The sequence below is a fragment of the Hypanus sabinus genome, chromosome 4, assembly GCF_030144855.1.
Source record: "Hypanus sabinus isolate sHypSab1 chromosome 4, sHypSab1.hap1, whole genome shotgun sequence".
NCBI classification, from domain to species: Eukaryota; Metazoa; Chordata; class Chondrichthyes; order Myliobatiformes; family Dasyatidae; genus Hypanus; species Hypanus sabinus.
The window spans coordinates 180146928-180172193 of record NC_082709.1 but is presented as its reverse complement, the minus strand read 5'-3'; the positions used below and the strand labels follow the sequence as shown (position 1 = coordinate 180172193).

Below are 25266 nucleotides of genomic sequence, written 5' to 3'. Positions count from 1 at the left end.
ACACAGAAGTCCCTCAGGACAGTGTGTAGGGCCCGAACATTTTCAGCTGCTTTCCATCACAAAGCCAGAGGTGGGGAAAGTTGCTGGTGGCCAAACAACAATTCCATTCAAAGTTCCTCAGAAAATTCAAGCTGTTTAACCTGCATGCAACAAACCTGAGATAACAGTCAAGCATCAGTCAATAAGTAGCAAGTAACCTTCAAGCCACAAAACTGACAGGCAACAATCCAAGAGCCTAACCATTCACCTTGATATTCAGTGGACTTCAGTCCTTCATTATCAACATCTCTGAGAGTCTGCTTTGACTAAAACCTCAACTGGGCCTGTCACATAATACTGTACAAAGGTCTATGGCGCGTATATATATATATATATATAGATAGGATGCCTAACACTTTTGCAAAGTACTGTACTTGTCAATGTGGAGCAGAAAGCAAGTTTGCAAATCTGGCAGGAGCGAAGGATGTTGGGAATGGCGAGGGTGGTACGCCTTGGGAGGAGTGCGGGACAGGTTGCAGAGAAGGAGTGCCAAGGGCTGAGGGTGGCATGGGTGTAGATACACCCAGCCCTGAGATACCAGGTAAGGTCATCCGAATCCGAACAATTGGTTTATTGATCATTGAAGAATGTCTCGTGGTACTTCCCGCTCCATCACCCTTCCCCCTTTCCCAACTATAATTTCCCTTTGCCAGCTCTTTTCCCACTCTCCGTCCACAATGGAGACCTGTATCAGAATCAAGTTCATCATTAAAATATGTCATAAAATATTTTTTTGTGACAGTACAGTGCAATACGTAAAATTACTACAGTGCTGTGCAAAAACCTAGTTCCATATATGGGTGCAAGACTACTGCACAGTATTGTATATAGACTATATGACCACAAGAAAAGGTCACAAACTGGGTATCCTGCAGCAGATGAATCATTTTCTGACTTCCCAAATCTGTTTTCCCAATACAGCACGTCAAAAGTTCTACATGCCTAGTTGAAGGTACAACTAGCAACACACAAGAAACTAAATACCACCAAGGACAAAGAGGCCCTTTGGTTGACAACCCATTGACTACCCAAAGTCTTCAATGCATCAGTAAGCATCAGTTACAAAATGCGCTGGTTACCTGCCTTGAATATTGTGACAGCATCTGATAAACCTGTGATCTCTATCATCAATGACAATGGGAGTAGCAAGTCATGGAAACATCACCATTTACACATCCTGACACAGAAGTTATATATCATCCTGACACAGTTGGTTCTTCTTTGTTCCTGGATATCTACCCCCATAAGCACCGTGGGGCATGAGCAAGAGAACTGCATCTGTTCTACACATTAATTGGAGGAATGTATAAGGGAATGTCAGAGCAAGATTTTTAAAAAAAAACAGAGAGTGGAACACACAGCCAGGATGGTGGTAGAAGCAGACAGATTAGGGGCATTAAAGGCACATGGATGAAAGAAAAATGGAGAGCAATGTAAGGGTTAGATTGATCTTATAGTAGGCTAGAAGGTCTGTACAACATCATGGGCCAAAGAGCCTATACTGCGCTGTAACATTCTATGTTCTTAAGACCAGTTAAGATGGGTTAAAAATACAGGTCTTGTCAGTAAAACGCATGTTCCATACATGAATATATAATAAACAAGATCATTAGATGGTTTAGACAAATTCTCTCTCTGAACTTTTCACAGTAAAGCACTCTGATCAGTAGATATGAGCAACACCCTTGGACAGGGTTTCCCAACCCTTTTATATGCCATGGACCCCTACCATTAACTGACAGGTCTGTGGACCCAGGCTGGGAACCCCTGCTCTAGGATGTACTGTGTATAGACTTTACAGAGCATTCAATAGTCAATAGTTTTCATAGTTCAATCAAATTCTTTACTCAAGCTTGCACGTACCCTATGTCACCTCAGTTTGCAGTACATTCCTCTGCTTCTTTTTCTTTCAGCACACTTAACTTCCTCTTAAAATGCATCCATGTATCTCAACTACATTTCAAAGAAATGGTCCATCTATGCCAAGAACATATTAGGGATTTTGGTTCAATCAAACCTGCACCAATCAACTGAATCTGTCAGCAAGATCCTTAATATACCTGCATAGATTTCAGATTCAGATTTATCAATCCTGTGTCATCATCACTGTCTGATATGGGTGGTGGGAAGGCTACTGCACAGGATCTAAGTACGCTGCAGAGAACTGTAAACTTAGTCACACCCATCATGGACACTAGCCTCCGAAGAATCCAGGACATCTTCAAGGATCAATGCCTCAAAAAGGTGGCGTCCATCATTAAGGATCCCTGTCACCCAGGTAAAGCCTTGATCTCATTGCTACCACCCAGGAGGAGGTATAGAAGCCCGAAGGCACACACTCAATGATTCAGTAACACCTTCTTCCCCTTTGCCATTCGATTTCTGAATGGACAATGAACCCATGAATGCTACCTAACTACTTTTTCATTGCTATTTTTGCACTACTTATTTAACTATTTTTTATATATATATATATATATATATACACACACACACATATATACACTTACTGCAATTCATTTTTTTCTCTCTTATCATGTATTGCATTGTACTGCTGCCACAAAGTCAACAAATTTCCCAACCTATGCCAGTGATAGTAAACCTGATTCTGATTCTGTATAAAGAGTGAAGCATATAGTGAAATGTGCTGTTTGTGTTAACAATCAACACAACCTAGGGACGGGCTGGGGGGTATATTCTGGTACCAAGCCAGCATGCCCACAACGCTTGGCAGAAAACACAATACAAGCAACAAAATAACAGATAAACAAGCCCTGTTCCTCCCTCTCACACACACAAACTAATCTCCAGGCCTTTGGACACTGGGCATCGATTTCTATGCTTGTTGTTCCTGTACCTAGGAACAATAAAGGAATAATCCTTTAAAGGCATTTACACAATTCCCTCAACAACTCTGTGGAAGTTCCACAAACTCTGCACTGTCTTGGAGTGAAGTGTCTTTTCCTAAATTTGCTTTCCAATTTCTTTCATCAATTTTTTCTAGTTTTGCTTTTTCCCCAAGTAAAAGCATTTGCTCTGTATCAGCACTGTCAGATGCCTTCTTAACACCAAAGGTCCCTCTCTATCAGATTATCTTTAGCTTCCTCATTTCAAAAGGCACTCGGTGTTCAGCTCCATGATCGATAACCGCACAAGTGTCAATTACCCACACCAGTGTTCTGCACAACATGAACAGGCCTGCTTGCAGTAATCCAAGTGCAGTCTGGACAAGGTTCAATGTCTGGCAAGATTTCTCAACTCTTCAATCCTAGTTTTGCACTGATAGCTGTTTGTTCTGAAGCACAGAAGCTGAGCAGACACCTGCTGTAAGTTTATAAAATTATGAGGCTTAGGTCATACAGACCATCAGTATTTTCTTCCTCACCCAAAACCTCCAGAGTAGAAATGGCAAGAAATGTCAGATATTAGAGGGCTTGCATTTAAAGTGAGAGGTGAAAAGTTTAAAGATGTATGGGTAAGTGTCCACTCTGTCTAGGCCTTACAATATTCTATTGGTTTCAATGAGTTTCCTCCCCTGCCATTTCTTCTAAACTACAGAGCCATCAAATGCTCCTCATACAATAACCGTATGCACAAGACATTATCAATACTCTTTCAGAAACAGAGTTTTCACATGAAGCAATGGCACTCTATCCACTATTTCACAGTTGTTTGTGTTTGTCCATTAAATCATGCGTCTTTCTAGTTACAAGCTTCTGAGTTGCTGTCAGTGAGCTTCTGACTACCAATGAAAGACCAACAAATATCTCACACCATCAACTTCTGTCTTGCGGTCTGGTAGAATATCTCCACATTACCACAATGGCTCTTAGCTTGCTAGTCTGCAGATCCTGACAAATGGCTCTCCACCGTGATGCTTGCATTGATCTCTGGCACAGCAGTTAATGTAACGCTTTACAGCGGCAGTGATCGGGGTTCAATTCCTGCTGCTGTTAGGAATCTGTACATTTTCCCTGTGACCATGTGGACTTCCTCCTACATTCCAAAGAAGTACAGGTTAGAGAGTTGTAGGCATGGCGACACATGTGGTTGCCCCCAGCAAATCCTTGGACTGAACTGCTCATTGACACAAACCATACATTTCATTGCAGGTTTCAGAATCAGGTTTAATATCACCAGCATGGTAGGCTTATTCAGAAAGTCAGAAGGCGTGGTATCCAGGGAAGTTTGGCCAGGTGGATTCAGAATTGGCTTGCCTGCGAAAAGCAGAGGATCGTGGTGGAGGGAGTACATTCGGATTGGAGGGTTGTGATTAGTAGTGTCCCACAAGGATCGGTTCTGGGACCTCTACTTTTTGGGCCTGGATGTGGGGGTAGAAGGGTGGGTTGGCAAGTTTGCAGCTGACACAAAGGTTGGTGGTGTTGTAGATAGTCTGGAGGATTGTCAAAGGTTGCAGAGAGACATTGATAGGATGCAGAAGTGGACTGAGAAGTGGCAGATGGAGTTCAACCCAGGGAAGTGGGAGGTGGTACACCTTGAAAGGTCAAACTCTACAAGGCAGAGTACAAAGTAAATGGCAATATACTTGGTAGCGTGGAGGAGCAGAGGGATACGGGGGTACATGTCCACAGATCCCTGAAAGTTGCCTCACAGGTAGATAGGGTAGTTAAGAAAGCTTATGGGGTGTTAGCTTTCATAAGTCAAGGGATAGAGTTTAAGAGTCGCGAGGTAATGATGCACCTCTATAAAACTCTGGTTAGGTCACATTAGGAGTACTGTGTCCAGTTCTGGTTGCCTCACCATAGGAACGATGTGGAAGCACTGGAAATGGTACAGAGGAGATGTACCAGGATGCTGCCTGGTTTAGAGAGTATGCATTATGATCAGAGATTAAGGGAGCCAGGGCTTTACTCTTTGGAGAGGATGATGAGAGGAGACATGATAGAGGTATATAAGATATTAAGAGGAATAGATAGAGTGGACAGCCAGCACCTCTTCCCCAGGGCACCACAGCTCAATACAAGAGGACATGGCTTTAATGTAAGGGGTGGGAAGTTCAAGTGGGATATTATAGGAAGGTTTTTTTACTCAGAGAGTGGTTGGGGCATGGAATGCACTGCCTGAGTCAGTAGTGAAGGCAGATACACTAGTGAAATTTAAGAGACTACAAGACAGGTATATGGAGAAATTTAAGGGGGGGGGTTATATGGGAAGCAGGGTTAAGGGTCGGCACAACATTGTGGGCTGAAGAGCCTGTACTGTACTATACTATTCTATGTTCTATAGCATATGTTGTGAAGATTGTTGTTTTTGCAGCATAAGTAAAAATAAAAGTAATGAGGTAGCGTTCATGGGTTCAGCGTCCATTCAGAAATCTGATGGTAGAGGAGAAGAAGTTGTTCCTGAATCGTTGAGTGTGTGCCTTCAGGCTTCTGTACCTTCTTCCTGATGGTAACAATGAGAACAGGGCATTATCTGAGTGATGGGGGTCCTTAATGATGGATGCTGCTTTTTTTGAGGTATTGCTCCTTTTGATGTACATGACAAAGAAAGCTAATCTTTACTTTTTATCTTTATGCTCACCTCATTTCCTCACTGGCTGTCACTTGGGTGTCCTTGGAAGGAAGTTACTGGACACCTTTAGGTATTCAGCTGCTGTAGCGTGACTGCGTCTGGTGCCCTCAGCCTGTTGCTTTGTCTCTGTCTGACAGACAAAAGCTCTGTGGCACTCTACAACCAAGGAAATGCAATCTGATGCTGCTGTTTGATGTGATGATTTAACAGCTGCTCTTCAACATGGAATTGACCCGTGAGGAGCACTCCCATACCACACAAGAGTAGCTTAGGCAGGCCTTGGAGGTCCTGCTCACAGCTGTACATTTCAGTGTCAAGTTACAAGCTTGCAAATGCTGTCTTTGCAGCTGACCCTCCTCACACTACAGCCATTGTAACTGGTGTTCAGACACACGGCTGATGGATAATCTAAGTCTAGGCTTCTATTAACATTAAAGACATTTAAAGAGATCTCCACAATCACACGCAAATTAAAACTACTCACTCTTGGCCAGCGTTCACAGTGGGCTCAACTCTGAAATGTGTAGAAATGCAAAAGGTAGGTCCCCCCCAAAAAATCTTATCATTAAAAAACAATGCAATTAAAATGGTGACCTAAAAAAGTAACTGTTTCATTGCAAAATTCAGAGAGCATGTGTATAAGGTGAGAGAGCTTAATTTAAAAGGAAATATGAGGGGCAAGACTTTTTTATAAAACAGAGTGTTGGGTGCATGGAATGTTCTGCCAGGGGTGGTGATACATTAGGGACATTTAAGATAATTTAGATAAGCACATAAATGTGAGGAAAATAGAATATGGAGATTGTGTTGGCAGAATAGATTAACTTAGTTGGCCTATTGACGATTAATTTTTTGTTCAGTACAACATTGTGGGCTGAAGGGCCTGTTCCTGTGCTGTACTGTTCAATGTTATAAAAGTGAAGGCCTCATTCAGACATTCAACACAGTTAACTGAAGTTGAATGTCAATACAAAATCAATGTAAAACATGACCATTTGTTGGTGGAATGACAGGAAGAAACATCAGCTAAGAATCAAAACAAACAGGTACACAGAAAGATGATCCTGTCACAAGTACTCACGTTGATCAATGGTAACAGTTGTTATTTCGCCTGTGTGCTCTTGGCTTGCCAATACGTCTGTAAGGCAAAAATAAGCTCAATTAACTAAATTACCAAAACATTTACCCCATGTACGTAATGAAAATTTGTGACAAGTATCATATTTATCTCATTCGACCACTACACACTAGTGAATAAGGCCTCTGTCGGTCAGGGTTACATCCTAGCTGTCTAGTTACACAAGCCAGGGCAGTACGACGTGGAGAGCAAGCTGTTGCCCATACAGCAGGCTCTCCCTCTTCATGCATCTGAAGAACCCAAAGGAACGGCAGAGGCAATACAGTTTGCCATCAGTGGCATCACAGGAGTTGCCTGTCAGCAGTAAACTCAATGCAGTACTACCTTCAGGACTCCAGCTCCAGATTTTTCCCCTCAGGTTTTACTCTTGAAGTCTTCCTCATGAGAGGGTATAGGGACAAGGCAGCTGAGGTTTGAGATCAGTTTTCCTTCTCCTAGATGAGCTGCCAACCACAGTGGAAAAGCCACATCTGCCTGGTGAATGGTTTTAAGTAGCCAGCAGCCTGCCTCTTCTTCTGTCAGCAGAAACTGTTCCGCCAGGCTTAGTAACTAACTACATAGTGTATGTTAATTTAAATTATGGCTCAACGCTGAAACAGATGTCTCACAAGTTTAACTGTGGAATGAGGACTGGGTGCAGGAGGTGATATTCCATGCACAGTTGTATTCTTCAATTATTCCATTCAAACATGTGACAGCAATGCAGGAGCATAAAAACACCACCTCCAAGTTCCTTTAAGTAACAGTAACTTGAATTGTAACTAGGTCACCATAACTTAACTCAAAGTTCAAAGTAAATTTATTATCAAAGTATATTTATTTTACTGTATACAACCCTGATATTCATTCTTATGTGGGCATACTCAGTAAATCCAACAACCATAATAGAATCAATGCAAGACTGCACCCAACAGGGTGGACAAACAATGAGCAAAAGGCAACAAACTGTAGAAATGCTGAAAGAAAGTAAGAAAGAAAACAAAGAGAAATAACAATAATACATATATAAACAATAAATATTGAGAACATGACATGAAGAGTCCTCGAAAGTGAGTCCATAGCTGTGGGAACAGTTCAGTGATGGGGCAAGTGAAGTTATCCCCAATGGTTCAATTCAAGAACCTGATGGTTGAAGAATAATGATTGTTCCTGAACCTGATGGTGAACCCTGAGGCTCTGGTGGCTTCTTCCTGATGGCAGCAGCGAGAAGAGAACATGTCAATAAGGCTGGAAGAGTACAGAGAAAATATACAAAGATATTGCCAGGACCAAAGTTATAGTGATAGGTGAAATAGGTTAGGACTTTATTCCCAGGAGTGTAGGAGAATGAGGGAAGATTTGAAAGAGGTACACAAAATTTTGAGGAGTATTGATAGGGTAAATGCAAGCAGGTGTTTTCCACTGAGGTTGGGTGAGACTAAGACTGGGAGTCATAAGTTACAAATGATAAAGCAAATATTTAAGGAGGAACTTCGCACAGGGGATGGCGTGAGTACGGAATGAGCTGTCAGCGGAAGTGGATTCAATGCAAGATTTAAGAGACATTTGGGTAAGTACATGGATGGAAGGGGTATTGTCAATGGGACTAGACAGAATTAACATTTCTGAAAGACCATAAGATTACTGGAGTCAAATTAGGGCATTTGATCTATTGAGTCTGCTTCACCATTTCAACATGGCTGATCCATATTCCCTCTCAGCCCCAATCTTCTGCTTCCCCCCCCATTACCCTTCAAGCTGTGACTAACCTTTGCCTTAAATATACTCAATTACTTGGCCTCTTCAGCTGCCTGTGGCAATGAATTCCACAGATTCACCAGTCTCAAGCTAAAGAAATGCCCCATCTCTTTTTTAAATGGACGTCTCTCTATCCTAAGGTTGTGCCCTCTGGTCTTAGACTCCATAGGAAACATCAAGTTTATATCTATCTACTCAGGCCTTTCAACATACAATAATATTCTGAGAATGCCAACTGTACTCATGGTAATGCAATATAACCCACCACCAACTTATGATTTCAAAAGCAAAGGCAATTAGAGAGAACTTGTAAAGCAGGGCAATGCCTACAATGCCCATTTCCAAAGAATAAATTAAAAATTGATTTGACTGATTAGCTATCCATTTAGGAGCTCCAGCACCAATCAAACCCAAGTGTACGAAGGCACCGAACAAGATTAGGGATAAGACTCTGCTAACAATAAAAGAGGTATCAGTCCATTATAAGTAAAATCTTCCCCACCACTGAGAACATTTACAAGGAACACTGTCACTGGAAAGCAGACTATGCTCACTTCTCATTGTTGCCACAGGGAGGTGGTACAGGAGCCTTAGGTGCCACAGCACCAGGTTCTGGAAATAATTACACTTTAACCATCAGAGAAGGTTATTGGGGTCTCCCTACCTTCTGTCCAAGACCTCTTTCAGAGTCGATGTCTCCAGAAGACACGGTACATCATTAAAGACCCCTCACACCCTCTCAATAAACTGTTTGTTCTTCTGCCATCAGGCAAACGTTACAGGAGCATCAGAACAAAAACCACAAGGCTACTAAACAGCTTCCTCTCACAGGCAGTCAGACTGCTAGATAGCTGCTCCACCTGACTCTGCCTTGGACACTTTTAACTTGCACTGGACACTTAGAACTCGATTTAAACTGACAAGTGGCTGTTGTGTTTTACTATTTATTGTTGTGTTTATTATTTAGTGTTGCATATGTTATGATTGCACTTGCCCCTGGGAAACGCTGTCTCATTCTGTCCTGCAGAGCTGATGTACAGTTAGAATGACAATAAAGTTTTTGAATCTTGAATCAGGCTCCCAAACCAGAGAGCGTAACTTCACTCACCATGAACTGATTCCACAATCTAAGGACCCACTTTCAAGGACTCTACAACTCATGTTCTCAATATTATTTATTTATTATTAATTGTCTTTCTTTTAGTATTTGCACAATTTGTCATCTTTTGCATATTGGTCGTTTGTCTTTGTATTATGTTGCTTTGCATTTACTGTGAATGCCTGCAAGAAAATGAATCTCTTGGTGACGTGCTGTACTTTGATTATAAATCTGCTTTGAATTTTGAAGGTATGTTCTGAGGAACACTTGAGAGGGAAGTGTGGTAAGGTGTACGGAGGCTGAAGATTAGGGGCCTTAGTCATCGATGCTTTGATCTGCTGGAATTAAAACCTGGAAGATACAATTTGCTTGACGAGTTACAGAAGATTAAAAAGGCAGGAAGGGGTGAAGCCATAGGGAACATTAAAACAAGAATGAGAAATCTGTAACTGAGATGGTGCCAAGATGAGTGCTAATGTAGGTCAGTTGATGGATGAACATTGCTCAAAATCAGATACAGGAAGGCAGCAGAGTTGAAAGAAAAGTTCCATAAATAACATTTCAGTCAGCAATATGATAAGTTGAACATAAAGAACAGTAGTTGCTGGAACTCAAGACAAAAACAGGAAGTACTAGAAGTACTCAGCCAGTCAAGTAGCATCTGCGGAAACGGAAACCAGTCAGCGTTTTTGATCAGTGTCCCTTCCTCAGAATGGCTGGAATAGTGGAAGGTTTATAGTTTTCAAAGCACAGCTGAGAAGGGAAAGATGCAAGACAAAAGCCTATTTGGAGAGAGTTTAAGACAGCAGATAAGGAGCACCAATAATGACAATAATGACCAATAATCAGGCATTTTGAAGAAATGGGACGGAGCTTAGGATGATGCACCTAACGGTGACTCCTTCGCTTGCATCTTTGGAAACAACTCTGTTTCTATCTTTAATATCTCTATTTTTCCCTTTCAGGGTTCTTTTGAAGACCTTGGTCTGGAGTTACACGCTGACTTTGGTTCTTTGCGGGAATAGGACCCACTCTCAGGGTCTCATGACTGGACATTATTTGTTATACCGAGGACGATGCTAGAAGATTAGCTCACCTTCGGAGGCCTGGGATTTTGTGGCTTTGGAGGTCGGTGCCTCTGCAGGAAATCGGTTGTGGGAGATGGAAGACCCGAGTTCTTTGGGCACAGAGCTCGGAAAAAGCAACACAATGGGGACTTTTAACATCGTAAATCAGCGAGTTGTCTGGTATGTCTCCCCTCTTGTTGTGAAACAGAGACACCTTTTTTCCCCTTATTAGGGAGAGAGGGAGCCTGTGGTATATCGATTAACTGGGTGAACGAGCAGTCTTTGGGGTACTGCAAGTCTGTGTCTTTATTGATGCTTTGCTGCATGTTTGAGTGCTGGGTGGAGGGAGCCGATGCTTTCTTTGCTGGTGGGGGGAGGGGGAAATCGGTGCTTTGCTGCTGCTTACTCGTGGGAGGGGGAAGCTGGGGGGGGGCTTTGGGGTTCTAACATTTAACTGTCATTCATTCTTTGGGGCACTCCTCTGATTTCGTGGATGGTTGCGAAGAAAAAGAATTTCAGGAAGTACATTTCTCTGACGTAAAATGTACCTTTGATAAAGGGACATAAACATGCCACGTCCAGGTGTCGTCGATTAATCACCAACATACCCAAGGACCCCATCCACATTGGATGTTCTTTCTCTTTTCTTTCGGACAGTAGATACAAGAGCCTGCAAGTTCCAAGAACGACTTCTATTCTGCTGTTACAAGACTACTGAATGGTTCCATAGTGTAGAGTGGACTACTGACCTCACAATCTAACTCATTATGACCTTCCACCTTATCTTCCCGAATGGCACTTTACTGTAACACTTTATTCTGCACTTGTTATCGTTTGACCTTGTACTACCTCAATGCGTTGTTGGAATGAATTGATCTGTAAGTTTTTTCCACTGTACTTGGGTACATATGACATTAATAAACCAATTTAGAGAAAATGATGAGAGAGCAGTTAATCTGAAGTTGGAGAATTCAATATTTATTCCATTTATTCAGGAGCAGCATAGCAGTATAGCTGTTAGCATAACGCTATTACAGCGCCAGTGACGTAGGTTCAATTCTTCTGCTGCCTGCAAAGAGTTTGTATGCTCCTCTTGTGACCGTGAATTTCCTAATGGGTGCTGTGGTTTTCTCTCATATTCCAAATGATGTACCGGTTAATAGGTCACATGGGTGTAACTGCGTGGTGCAGGATCACTGGGCCAGAACTGAACTGAAATATGCCTTTTGTGTTTACATTCTGTTTTCAATCTTTTTTTATGTTGCCTTTTGTGCGCTGGGGGAGGGGGAAGGGGTGTTTGATGTTTTTCTGTGAGCGGGTTGGTTCCATGGTTCTTGCTTTGTGACTTTCTGTGGAGAAGACGAATTTCAGGGTTGTATACTGCATATATAATAAATATTCTTCGAACCCTGAGAAGAGCCTGTTACCGTGCAGTATCTTTAAATAATAAATAAATAAATTCAAGGGGTGTATTCCAGAGAGATTTTCCAACCCCTTGGAATGACAACTTAATTTTCCAACCTCAAGATTTAAGACAGTTTACTGTCATTTTTCAGTATATGAGTGTAAAGGAGAACAGAACGATTGTTACTCCGGATCCAATGCAGCATAAAAAAACACAATAAACATAAAGAACACAGTAAGTATAAAAATATTAAAAACAATTCTATAAAACACAATGTACAAAAAGCTGTTAGATACACAGACTAATTATATGCATACCAGGTGATGTGTATGTAGTGCTGCGTGGGTGGGTGGGGAAGGGCAGTTGCTGGGGTAGGTTATTGGGTACCACAGGTAAACCACCTCTCGTTGTTTCCCATTAGCATGCTTTAGTACCCTTCTCACTCCAGCTCATTAGTTTTTCTTGCCACAGACTCTGCTTTAACGACTGAGTTCTTCCAGTAGTTTGGTTTTTGATAAGAGTACATTTTGCATTGGGGTTTACTCACACTTCCTCAGCAACTCTAAGTGGCTCCACAGAATCTCTCCTTTTGGTACTCGCTGCAGGAACTCTTCCTGGCTGAGGGAACACAGGTCTTTCCCCAACATGGTCAGTTCCTTCACATCCACGTCCATCATGGCAAACTCCTTCATCACCCACACGGCCCAGTGCAACACTTGGTCGACTGACCACTGAATTGGATCTAGAGTAGGAAAATAAGACACCTGGGTGAAATACAAAAGCACAAACCATTACAGCACAGTGCAGGCCCTTCAGCTCATGATGTGCCAATCTTTTAACTAAGACCAATATAATGGCTGATTTATATTTGTGCTGCACTGTAACCCTGATTTTCATTTCTGTGTTGCTCTACGCCGTAGCGAGCATGCGCTGGTGTGCGCCAAAACGCTAGTTGGCGGTGGGGTTTCTATCCCACTGTGTTGAATTTCTTCGTGAGAGACATGGACGAGGAAATGCATTTCAAACACTTCCGCATGTCGGCAGGTAGATTTGACAATTTGTTTCATGTATTTCGTATCGGTGTACGCACAGCCTACAGACATGGCAGAGAAGAAGCAACAGGAAATGCGACGCTACCAGGCAGATCAATCACAGCTATTGTGGTCTGCGTCACTACAATGTGTCAGTAACTTTTCTGGAGAGGTGCACGTCACCTGAGAGCATAGGTACGGCGTAGGGTATGCAATACCTACGGCTTTGATGCGACGCACGTATAAATCAGCTTTAACTCTGCCCTCCTACATAGCCCTCCACTTTTCTATCATTCATGTGAATATCTAAGAGTTTCTTAAGTGCCCCTAATGTATCTGCCTCAACCATCATCCCTAGCAGGGGGTTCCACGCTCCCACCATTCTGTAATAAACTGTTAATCAACTGCAAAATTAAAGAGAAGTTTGGATAAGTACATGGATGAGAGGAGTATGGAGGACTATGGTTCAGAGGTGAGTTGATGGGACCAGGCAGAATAACAACTTGGCACAGACTAGAGGGGCTGAGGGGCCTGTTTCTGTGCTGTAGTATGCTACAAGCCATTTCTGCAATGGAAAAAAATCCCTATCTCTTCGATCTATGCCTCTTACCTTGTATTCCTCTATCAAGTTGCCTCACACCCTCCTTTGCCCAAGAGCAGGAGTTCCCAACCTTTTTTTTTTAAACACCATGGACCCCCATCATTAACCGAGGGGTCTGTTGCCCCCAGGTCGGGAACCCCTGCTCCCTAGAGAACTAGCTTGCTCAACTTACAAAGCCCTTCATTTTTCTATCATCGATGTGCTGAAGACTTTAAATTAGTGGGTGCTACTGTAGTGTAGCAGTTAGCTTTTACAGCTCGTGTGTTCTGGAGCTCGGAGTTCAATTCAGACACTGTTCTGCAGGGAGTCTCCTTATGTCCTCTCCAGTGGAAAGCGCCGGTTTTCCATGGGTGCTCTGGTTTCCGCCCACAGTCCAAAGTGCACAGGTAGGTTAATTGGTCATTATAAATTGTCCTGTGATTGGGTTCAGATTAATCAGGTTTGTCGTGGGTGGCTCAAAGAGCTGAAAGGGCCTGGTCTACGCTGTATCGCTAATTAAATGAATAGGTTCTCGACGGTCGGCATGGACCGGACAGGGTGAAAGGACCCATTTCCATGTTGGATTATTAGTTCTTTCAGGACCAAGAACCTGAAAAAAAAGGTTGCAAGCTAGCTAAATAAAATTTGGTGCTCAAATGAGAAGGTACTCTGCATCCTATCTCATTGTTTTCAGTTAAAACATCGAATTTGCCTGTTCTGTCACTTAACACATAAAAGATTCATGGCAGGCAATAGGTAATTACAATACCCCTTGATAAAGGCATACAAAATTGGGAGAGGTATAGATAGGATAAATGCAAACAGGCTTTTTCCACTGAGGTTGTAAGGTCATAGGTTAAGGGTGAAATGTGAAATATTTAAGAGGAACCTGTGGGGGAACCTTTTCACTCAGAGGGTGATGCAAGTGTGGAATGAGCTGCCAGCACCAGTGCAAGTAGTGGATGCATGTTCAACTGCAACATTTAAGAGACGTTTGGATAAGTACATAGATGGGAAGGGGGTTCAGGTTAAAGGGACTAGGCAGAATAATGGGATGGCATGGACCAGATGGGCTGAAGGGTCTGTTTCTGTGCTTTAGTGCTCTATGTGGCCCTATAGCCCTCAACATGAATTCTTAAAATGACAAGGCATCTATAGATGAGAAATAGAACTAAGTTAACATTTTCCACTTATTTCTTCTCGCCTGCCAATGGATGACTCATTGCTGGCATATGACTCCCTGATGCAATTCATTTTGTGTTGTACATAGTTGCTCATTATTTCTGCCTCAGCAGTGACTGCTAACAGCCCATTCAATTAAATCTGTAAGGTCTCGTGTGGACCACAATTTGATACTACTTTCAAGTTTCTACTCTCATTTAGAAAAGGCAATGTGTTACTAGTATCAGAATGGAAAACAGGTACATTATTAATAGAGGCTTGCATTTGGAATGGTGCAAGGTAAGTTTCTGAGATGCAGCAAGGGACCTCATTAGTCATCCTAGGATTGCTCAAATTGATATGGGAGACATTAACATTTACATTCAGAGTCTCTCACTGTGATCAACTGTGGAAGCTGTGGCTGGTAAGGGTTAACAATGTGTCTGCATCAATAGATTGCAGAAAGGGCAGAGAGTCCAGGCAAAAAAAAATCTTTGAAGAAAATAGCTTCTCTTTGCATGGCAGATTCCCAGAGCCATTTTGGCTTCATGAAGAAGAGATAAGTATGTAACAGAAGGACGCGAAACACACACACCTACTTCAGTCAATTGCTTTACTAACTTCAAAGTATCATCAGTTGTTACTTGCAGATTCACATGAATTGTAAGTGGGGACTGATCTTGCAGGGAATTTGAACATAGTTTACCAAATGGTCAATATCGTAATTGCTAGTCAATTCTGTATAAAAATGGCATTTCTCTGTTCAGAATTCAGAATAGTGTGGTGACAGGAGCCATGCACGAGGAAAATAAGACGTGGTCAAGGAACAAGTGTGAGTTTTCAAAGCCCAATTAATCAGCAGTGACACAGTTTTAAAGAAGTGAAATAAACAGTCAACAAGAATTTTGCTCCTGCATAGGAAAGCTGAGGGGAAACAAATGGAACATATTGGAAAATACAGAAACTTATGAGACAAGAGAACATAAGGACAGGCAAAATGAAGGGGGAGTGGGCTACTGTAAGCATAACTGCTAGCACACAAATGGGCTGAGCAGCCTCTCCACCAAACTGTACCATATGGAATCCCGAGATGTTCCTGTTCTTTCCGATAACCCTCAAGAGCAGCGGCCCACCGTGTTACTTGTTCTGAAGTCTCATCCGGGATTGCAGTCAGCTGCTTTGAGCCATCCAGCGTTATGACTTGTGCTTCCTCCACAAGGGTCTCAGTGCCTGCATGATGTGTTGCATCTGGGTCAATTACCACCTCGACTGTTTCAACTGGCTTAACAATCTCCAGGATGTTAAGCTTCGGCTCTACTCCTGCTAAAAGTAACAATACTTAAAAAATACAAGATGCACTTCCTCACCAACAAATTAACAATTGCCAAACAACAGAAAAGCTTTTAAACACAATAAAGCAGGCAAGTAATTAGCAAGGGAAACTGAAGATAGATGGTCCATATTGGGAAGGAATAATAAAGCTGCGTATTAAAGCTACGGGGGTATTTCTTTACTCAGAGAGTGATAGCTGTGTGGAATGAGCTTCCTGTAGAAGTAGTAGAGGCCAGTTCAGTTGTGTCATTTAAGGTAAAATTGGATAGGTATATGGACAGGAAAGGAGTGGAGGGTTATGGGCTGAGTGCGGGTAGGTGGGACTAGGTGAGATTAAGAATTCGGCACGGACTAGGAGGGCTGAGATGGCCTGTTTCCGTGCTGTGATTGTTATATGGTTATATGGTAATCTTTGTTAAAATATGGACTAATTTTTTAAACCTGATTCTAATATGGGTCTCTATTGTGGACTGAGAGTGGGAAGGGTCAGGGAGAGGGAAATCATGGTGTGGAAATGAGGACGGAGAGGGGAGGGAGCAGGAAGCACCAGAGAGGCATTCTGTAATGATCAATAAACCAATTGTTTGATCGAATGATCTTGCCTGGTGTCTGAGGGCTGGGTGTGCCTGTACTCACGCCACCCCTCACCCTTGCCAGTCTTTCTCTGCCTCCTACACCCTTCCTGCAGCACTTCACCCTCGTCATTCCCAAAAACCTTTGCTCCCACCAGACTTAGACTCACTCTCCACTCCATGGACAAATACAGTACTGTGCAAGTCTGAGGCACCCTAGCTATATAGATGTGCAGTATTGCATAGTACTGTACATAAATCCTTGTGTGTATGTTGTATGTTACTTGCATTTCTACGCAAGTGAAAAGTAATTAAAATAAATAAAGCTCAAAACAGAGTTTGAGATTAAGGCAAAGAAGCTAACTGCTACTGGACATAGCACATGAAAATAAAGATGGTGATCAAAAATACTCATGGTCTGCAGGGAAGTATGGGGAATGCTGGAAAACTGAATTTTGAGCTCCCTCTGTGTTTCGGCAGCTGTTTCCTATTCAATCCCACCCCCATCTCCGGCTTTCACTGCAGTCATCTGCAGCCAGACTGGTTTGTATAAATATCTGTTCAGTACTCTATTCATATGGGGTAAAGGCAGGCAGAGACACGATCTCAATAATACTCTTCATTGCATCACATTCCTGAAAATGGGGTCATGAGACAGACAGAAAAGAAAATGAATACTCAATCTGTGAACATGCCAGTAAATTTTTGATTAGGCTTCTATCAGCCCTGCTAGGAGTGTGCCTGCTTGAGCCTGGAGCATAGCATGCGATGTAGAACAAGCTTACCTTGTCTGGAAACTACTTCCACACTGAGCTGAACAGTACCATCGGTTTTCACTCCCTGATCGTATAAACTGCGATTTGGATCCAGCTATTGGACAGACAAAAGAAGAAAAGTCGTCAGATGCAAAAATCATCCCCAAGTCAAATTCACGAACCACGGTGCTGCTTCAACAGTGAAAACTGAAGAGTGATAAACAAAATGGGGGTAAATCCCACGCTCTCTACACTACCCCTAGAATCCCTTCAGCTGGAAAGGGATCTAACTTCTGTAATTTGTTATCCTGAAATAAAGTAAGCCACTGTTACCTTTGCTGCAAAGTCAATAGACAGTAGGTGCAGGTGTAGGCCATTCGGCCCTTCTAGCCAGCACCGCCATTCACTGTGATCATGGCTGATCATACACAATCAATACCCCGTTCCTACCCTCTCCCCATATCCCTTGACCCCGCTATCTATAAGAGTTCTATCTAACTCTCTCTTGAATGCGTCCAGAGACTTGGCCTCCATTGCCTTCTGGGGCAGAGCATTCCACATATCCAACACTCTCTGGGTGAAAAAGTTTTTCCGCATCTCTGTTCTAAATGGCCTACCCCTTATTCTTAAATTGTGGCCTCTAGTTCTGGACTCACCCATCAGCGGGAACATGCTTCCTGCCTCCAGCGTGTCGAATCCCTTAATAATCTTACATGTTTCAATCAGATCCCCTCTCATCCTTCTAAATTACAGTGTATACAAACCCAGTCACTCCAATCTTTCAACATATGACAGTCCCGCCATTCTGGGAATTAACCTTGTGAACCTACACTGCACTCCCTCAATAACAAGAATGTCCTTCCTCAAATTTGGAGACCAAAACTGCACACAATACTCCAGGTGGGGTCTCACCAGGGCCCTGTACAGCTGCAGAAGGACCTCTTTACTCCTACACTCAATTCTTCTTGTTATAAAGGCCAGCATGCCATTAGCTTTCTTCACTGCCTGCTGTACCTGCATGCTTGCTTTCATCGACTGATGTACAAGAACACCTAGATCTCATTGTACTTCCCCTTTTCCTATCTTGACTCTATTTAGATAGTAATTTGCCTTCCTGTTCTTGCCACCAAAGTGGATAACCTCACATCTATCCACATTAAACTGCATCTGCCATACATTTGCCAACTCACCCAACCTGTCCAAGTCACTCTGCACTCTCATAACATCCTCCTGACATTTCACACTGCCACCCAGCTTTTGTCATCAGCAAATTTGCTACTGTTACTTTTAATCCCTTCATCTAAATCATTAATGTATATTGTAAACAGCTGCGGTCCCAGCACCGAACCTTGCGGTATCCCACTGGTCACAGCCTGCCATTCCGAAAGGGACCCTTTAATCACTAATCTTTGCTTCCTGTCAGCCAGCCAATTTTCAATCCATGTCAGTACTCTGCCCCCAATACCATGTGCCCTAATTTTGCCCACTAATCTCCTATGTGGGACTTTATCAAAAGCTTTCTGGAAGTCCAGGTACACTACATCCACTGGCTCTCCTTTGTCCATTTTCATAGTTACATCCTCAAAAAACTCCAGAAGATTAGTCAAGCATAATTTTCCCTTCATAAATCGATGCTGACTCGGACTGATCCTTCTACAGCTATCCAAATGCGTCATAATTTCCTCTTTTATAATTGACTCCAGCATCTTTCCTACCACTGACGTCAGGCTAACCGGTCTATAATTCCCTGTTTTCTCTCTTCCTCCTTTCTTGAAAAGTGGGTCAACATTAGCCACCCTCCAATCAGCAGGAACTGTTCCTGAATCTATAGAACATTATAAAATGATTAACAATGCGTCCATGATTTCTAGAGCTACCTCTTTAAGTACCCTGGGATGCAGACCATCAGATCCCGGGGACTTATCAGCCTTCAGACTGAACAGTCTATCCAACACCGTTTCTTGCCTAATATAAATTTCCTTCAGTTCATCTGTTACCCTAGTTCCTTTGGCCACTATTACATCTGGGAGATTGTTTGTGTCTTCCCTAGTGAAGACAGATCCAAAGTACCTGTTCAACTCATCTGCCATTTCCTTGTTCCCCATAATAAATTCATCTGTTTCTGTCTTCAATGGCCCAATTTTGGTCTTAACTATTTTTTTGCTATTCACATACCTAAAGAAGCTTTTACTATTCTCCTTTATATTCTTGGCTAGTTCATCTTCGTACCTCATTTTTTCTTGGCGTATTGCCTTTTTTGTTATCTTCCCAATAATCAGATAAGCTTGAAGAAAGTGCATCTTCAGGTTTTAGTAGAGTGCAAGATTACAGTGTTGAAGGAGGCCGCCTGGTCTGTCCATCGTGCTGGTTCATGGATTCACCAAAGTTACACCAATCAGTCTGGCATGCTCTCCCAATTACTTATCTTTTTATGCCTGTCACTTGGTATTGTCAAGTGCATCAAGATAAAGTGAAAAGCTAGTCTTTCATACTGTATATACAGATCAAATCATTACACAATGCATTGAGAACAGGATAAAACAATAACAATGCAGAATGAAGTGTAAAAGCTACCAAGAAAATGCAGTGCAGTTAGACGGTAAGTGCAAGATTGTAATGATGCAGATTGTGAGGCTTTTGAATCTTTTACATGATGGGAAAGGGCAGAAAAGAGAAAATACAGGATAGGTGGGTTCTTTGACTGAGGCAGTGAGAAGTATAGAGAGATACCACATAGGGGAGGCTGGTTCTGTGAGGTGCTGAGCTGCGTCCGCAACTCTCTGCAGTTTCCAGTAGTCATGGGCAAAGCAGTTGCTATACAAAGCTATAATGCATTGAGACTGAGTGCTTTCAATGACACATCATTAAACATTGTTAGAGATCTGACAGACATGCAGAATTTCTTTAGCTTCCTGAGAAAGTAACAGCATTTGTGAATTTTCTTGACTGTGACCCCAACCAGGACAGGATATTCACACCCAGGAAGTTGGAGCTCCCAACCCTCTCACCCTCAACACCATTGATGTAGACAGGAGCATGTGCATCGCTCCTTTCTGAAAGGAAGTCAATGACTCTTTCATTTTGCTGACACTGAGGGAAAGATTGTTGTAATGACATCACATCACTATGCTCGCCATCTCCTTCCTGTACTCCGACTTATTGCTATTTGAGATGCAGAACCACTACAGATGTGCCATCTGCAAACTTGTAGATGGAGATAAAGAAGAACTTAGCCATATATTTATCAATGTACTGGGAAAAGGGTGGGGGGTGGGCTGAAGATGCAACCTTGTGGAGCAGCAGTGTTTAGAATAATCATGGTGGTGGTGCTGCTGCTGATCTTTACTGATTGTGGTCTGATCCTTGAAGAAAACAAGAAATTCTGCAAATGCTGGAAATCCAGAATAACACACTAACTGCAGAAGGAACTCAGCAGGGCAATCAGAATCTATGGAAAGGAATAAGAGTCGACTTTTTGAACTGAGACCCTTTAAAAACCCAGCTTTTGCCTCTCCCAAACCAGTGGAAAAGCATTCAGCTCCAGTAACCCACTAAGATTTCTTCTGAAGTCTCCCCTCACTGTAACAAGTTTAATGAGGATAAATGCAGACAATCAAACACAAAATGGTCTTTAGCTATTCAGATTACAAAGGCTCTTGGAAAAACTCAATTACTGCATCTTTGACTTCTCTGTAACAACAAAGAGAATGTCATTTCTAATCACTACCCAATCGTAAAAGCATTGATTAACTTTAATCTTCTGCTTTACCCAATGCTAGGAAACAATACTGGAGATAGATGAGTTTCAACTTGATGATAATTAAAAGGAAAACTTCAACGATGGAACTCTATTAAATCAGATTGTGTTTACTTTTAAGTAAATGGTGACTATAAAAAAATAGGCCAAGGAAATCCATAGGCATCTGCCTGATGTTCATATTAGATTCAAATGAATGAATGCATTCAGTGATCAAAAACAACACACACTTTCAGGTTCATTCAAGCAAAGGCGCTAAGATGGAGATTAAGAGAAGCCCTGCATGAAAGGAGAGAGAAATTCAGGGAGGTGATATAACGGCTTCAAGGAAGCTGCTGGTATGAGATAAGGTGGAGGGATGATGACAGAAAATAGCAGTACAGACAATATAGAGCTGGGGTCCACAAACTCCTTGCTCCACAGTATAGGTCCATGGGATAAAAATGGTTGGGAACCCCTGGTATACAGGGCAAACACTCAGTCTCTGGTAATGGAGCAGTATGAGGTGCAATTTTAACTAGAGTATAAGTTTGCAACCACTGCTCCCTCTAAGCTATGCTTGTGTGTGGCCATGTAGTAATTTAAATGTTGCAGCGCAGCTGGAATTTTCTTTTGTATATTATTTTATTGAAGTGCCGCACAGTTTTCAAGTCCTATAAAAATTTCCCGCTCAGAGCAACGATCGGTCTGTGCATCTATAAAATAAGAGGGAATGTTGCTTGCCACAGAGGGTTAGTAGTTGTATGGAAATAACAATTGTTTATTTCTCTCCAATGATGCAGCCTGACCTGCTGAGTTCTTCCAGCTTTTCCTGTGTTAGTGCCATATGCTTGTTCTGGACTCATATCACTCTCAACCACTTCTATCCATGTAACTATATAATGGTATCGGCCTCTGCCATTCTCTCAAGCAGCTCATTACATAAATGATAGTAATCATATGACGATGGGTCAAAGAACGTGCACTGCATTGTAAACACACATCATACTTTAACTACACGCTCAGTAGCCAAGGACTCAGTATACATAGTCCAAATTCTGTCAATTCTCCAAACAACCTCACATCAGATTTAATTTCTTACCAGGATATCTTGAAGACAAATTTCATGTGCTTCCAAGGGACATTGAAGGCGTGGTTCTAACAGTTTCTTCAGGTTACCGACAGGTTCATTGATGTCAATGGCTTGGCTGACGAACTCCGCAGTTGTGATAGTTGTCTGCTCTGCAATGCTGGAAAAAGAGTGAAATGGAAGAAATGAAATTAGTCAAACATCAACCATCAAGTCACTGGAATCTGCATCAGCAACATCAGGAAGAGGGAAACGAGTAATGAGAAACTCCATTATAGAGAACATCCTCACATCAGCCATTATTGTCTAGTTTTTCTCATAATATACAAAAACTAGAGTGAGCTATCAGGACAGCAGAAAACTTGATTGGCTGCGTTCTAAATCACTGAATGGCTTGTACGTGTCCAGTATAAAGAAGCCGGCAGGAAAGTCATTGCAGGCATCACCCATTACTGTAAACTGCCTTTTCCAAAAGCTCCCTTCTAGAAAATACTACAGGGCTATGAAAACAAACAACATCACACCATCTTAAAAGTTTCTTCTCCCAGACAGTTAATCTGATTAACCACTCTACCTATTACATCAGTGACTGCACTGTAAACCACTGTTTATAATGTAACTTACATTGTCAATACATGCCGATATTTATGCATATTTTAACCTCTAACTTATTTTTATATTTTTTTATAATTGTGAACGTTGTTTTCTGTTACATGTCATGCAATGTACCATGGCAAATCCCTAATACATGTAAATGTATATGGAGAATAAAGCTGATCTTTGATTCTTGAGAAATTAAGATAGACCAGTCATACAGTCTGAAAATGCTGCCTGACAAATCTGTTGATGTTGTGTATTTAGATTTTCAGAAGGCCTTTGACAAGTACCACATAAGAGGCTGCTTTACAAACTATGAGTCCACGTTACAGGGAAGATTCTAGTATGGATAGAGCAGTGGCTGCCTGCCAGGAGGCAAAGAGTGAGAATAAGGAAGCATTGTCTGGTTGGCTGCCTGTGACCAGTAATGTTCCAGAGCGGTTGTGCTGGGACTGAGTCTTTTTACGTTACATATTAATGATTCAGGTGATGGAATAACATACAAATATAGTTAGAGGAAGCAGAGAGGCTACATACAGAAGGATCTAGACAGATTAGGAGAATGGGCAAAGAAGTGGCAGATGGAGTAAGTGCTGGGAAGTGTATGGTCATGCACTTCGGGAGAAGAAATGAAAGGGTTGACTGCTTTCTAAATGGAGAAAAAATACAAAAAACTGAGGTGAAAAGGGACTTGGGAGTCCATGTCAGGATTCCGTAAAGGTCAATTTGCAGGTTGAGTCAGTGGAAGGCAAATGCAATGTTAGGACTAGAACATAAAAGCAAGGATATAATGTTGCGACTTTATAAAGCACTGGTGAGGCCTCACTTGGAGTAATGCGAGCAGTTTTGGGTCCCTTATCTTAGAAAGGATGTGCTGAAACTGTAGAGGGTTCAAAGGATGTTCACGGAAATGATTCCAGGATTAAACCGCTTGTCATGAGTGTTTGATGGCTCTGGGCCTGTATTCAATGGAATTCAGAAGAATGAGGGGTGATCTCATTGAAACCTATTGAAGGTGAAAGGCCTTGATAGAGTGGATGTAGAGAGGATATTTCCTATGGTGGGGGAGTCTAAGACCACAGGACACAGCTTCAGAATAGAGGGATGTCCTTTTAGAACGCAGATGGGGAGGAATTTCGTTAACTAGAGAGTGGTGAATCTGTGGAATTTGTTGCCACAAGCAACTGTGGAAACCAAGTCTGTATGTATGTTTAGATAGATAAATACTTCATTCATTCCAAAGGAAATTACAGTGTCACAGTAGCATTACAAGTGCACAGCCATACAAATATTAGAAGATAAATAAGAATAAAAACTAAGTTACCTCAAACAGTTTAAATGGAGGGGGTCATCACTTCCCTAGCTATAGGTTAACTCATTATAGAGCCTAATGGCCAATGATAAGAATGACCTCATATAGCTTTCTTTGGGGCATCACAAAGAAAGTCTATTACTGAATCTATTACTAAGTTCTGCCAAGGTGGCATGCAGAGGACAAGAAATATTGCACAGAATTTCCAGGATTTTCCATAGAGTCCTTTGATCTACCAGTCTCCAGTGTGTCCAGTTTAACTCCTAAAACAGAGCCAGCCTTTATCATCAGTTTATTGAGCCTGTTGACATCATCCATTTTGAAGCTATTGCCTCAGCACACTACCATACAGAAGATTGTACTGGTGACAACAGACTGGTAGAACATGTGAAGAAGAGGCCTGCATACTCCAAAGGACCTCAGTCTCCTCAGGAAGTAGTCCTCTACTAGGACCCTGTATTCATCCTTCTATCCTCTCTTTATACACCCAGCTATTGTGGAGTCATCAGAGAATTTCTGCAGATGACATGATTCAGTGTTGAATCTATAGTCCCAGGTATACAGGGTAAACAGGAAGAGAGCCAATACAGTCCCCTATGGGGCCTCAGTGCTGCTTATAGCCATGTCTGACACACAGCTCTGAAGCTGCACATACTGTGGTCTGCCAGTCAGGTAGTCCATTGTCCAAGATGCAATAGAAGTGCCAACCTGCATTAAACAAAGCTTTTCCCCCAGCAATGAGGACTGAATGGTATTGAAGGCACTTGAGAAATCAAAAAACATGACCCTCACAGCGCTGCCCTGTTCAGCAGGTAAATGACAGTCAATCTGGGCAAACTGTAGGGGATCAACGGCTGATCTGACCAGAGGTCGGAGGAGAGCCAGCACCAGCATCTGTAGGGCCTTCATGATGTGTGAAGTCAAGGTCACTGGGCGGTAGTCATTCAAGACTTTTGACTGACCCTTTTTGGGGACTGGAACCACACATGATGTTTTCCACATAGTCAGAACCTTTTCTAAGAGGAGACTCAAATTGAAAATACACTGGTGAACTCCACACAGCAGTTCAGCACATTCCTT

At 42.2% G+C, this 25266-nt stretch overlaps 1 protein-coding gene across 6 annotated transcripts in view; it reads right to left on the bottom strand.

Moving 5' to 3' along the window:
• gabpa (GA binding protein transcription factor subunit alpha) overlaps window positions 1–25266 on the bottom strand; it is an 82316-nt gene that overhangs the window by 23051 nt on the left and 33999 nt on the right. For 5 of the 6 annotated variants that reach the window (XM_059968922.1, XM_059968926.1, XM_059968923.1 and 2 more), the window contains 5 exons: window positions 22290–22437; window positions 17482–17566; window positions 15867–16115; window positions 12568–12762; window positions 6656–6712 (listed from right to left, as the gene is read on the bottom strand). In XM_059968922.1, coding sequence (XP_059824905.1) covers window positions 6656–6712; window positions 12568–12762; window positions 15867–16115; window positions 17482–17566; window positions 22290–22437 — 734 coding nt within the window. The remainder of the gene's footprint in view (window positions 1–6655; window positions 6713–12567; window positions 12763–15866; window positions 16116–17481; window positions 17567–22289; window positions 22438–25266) is intronic. The other variant, XM_059968928.1, reaches the window with a different exon arrangement.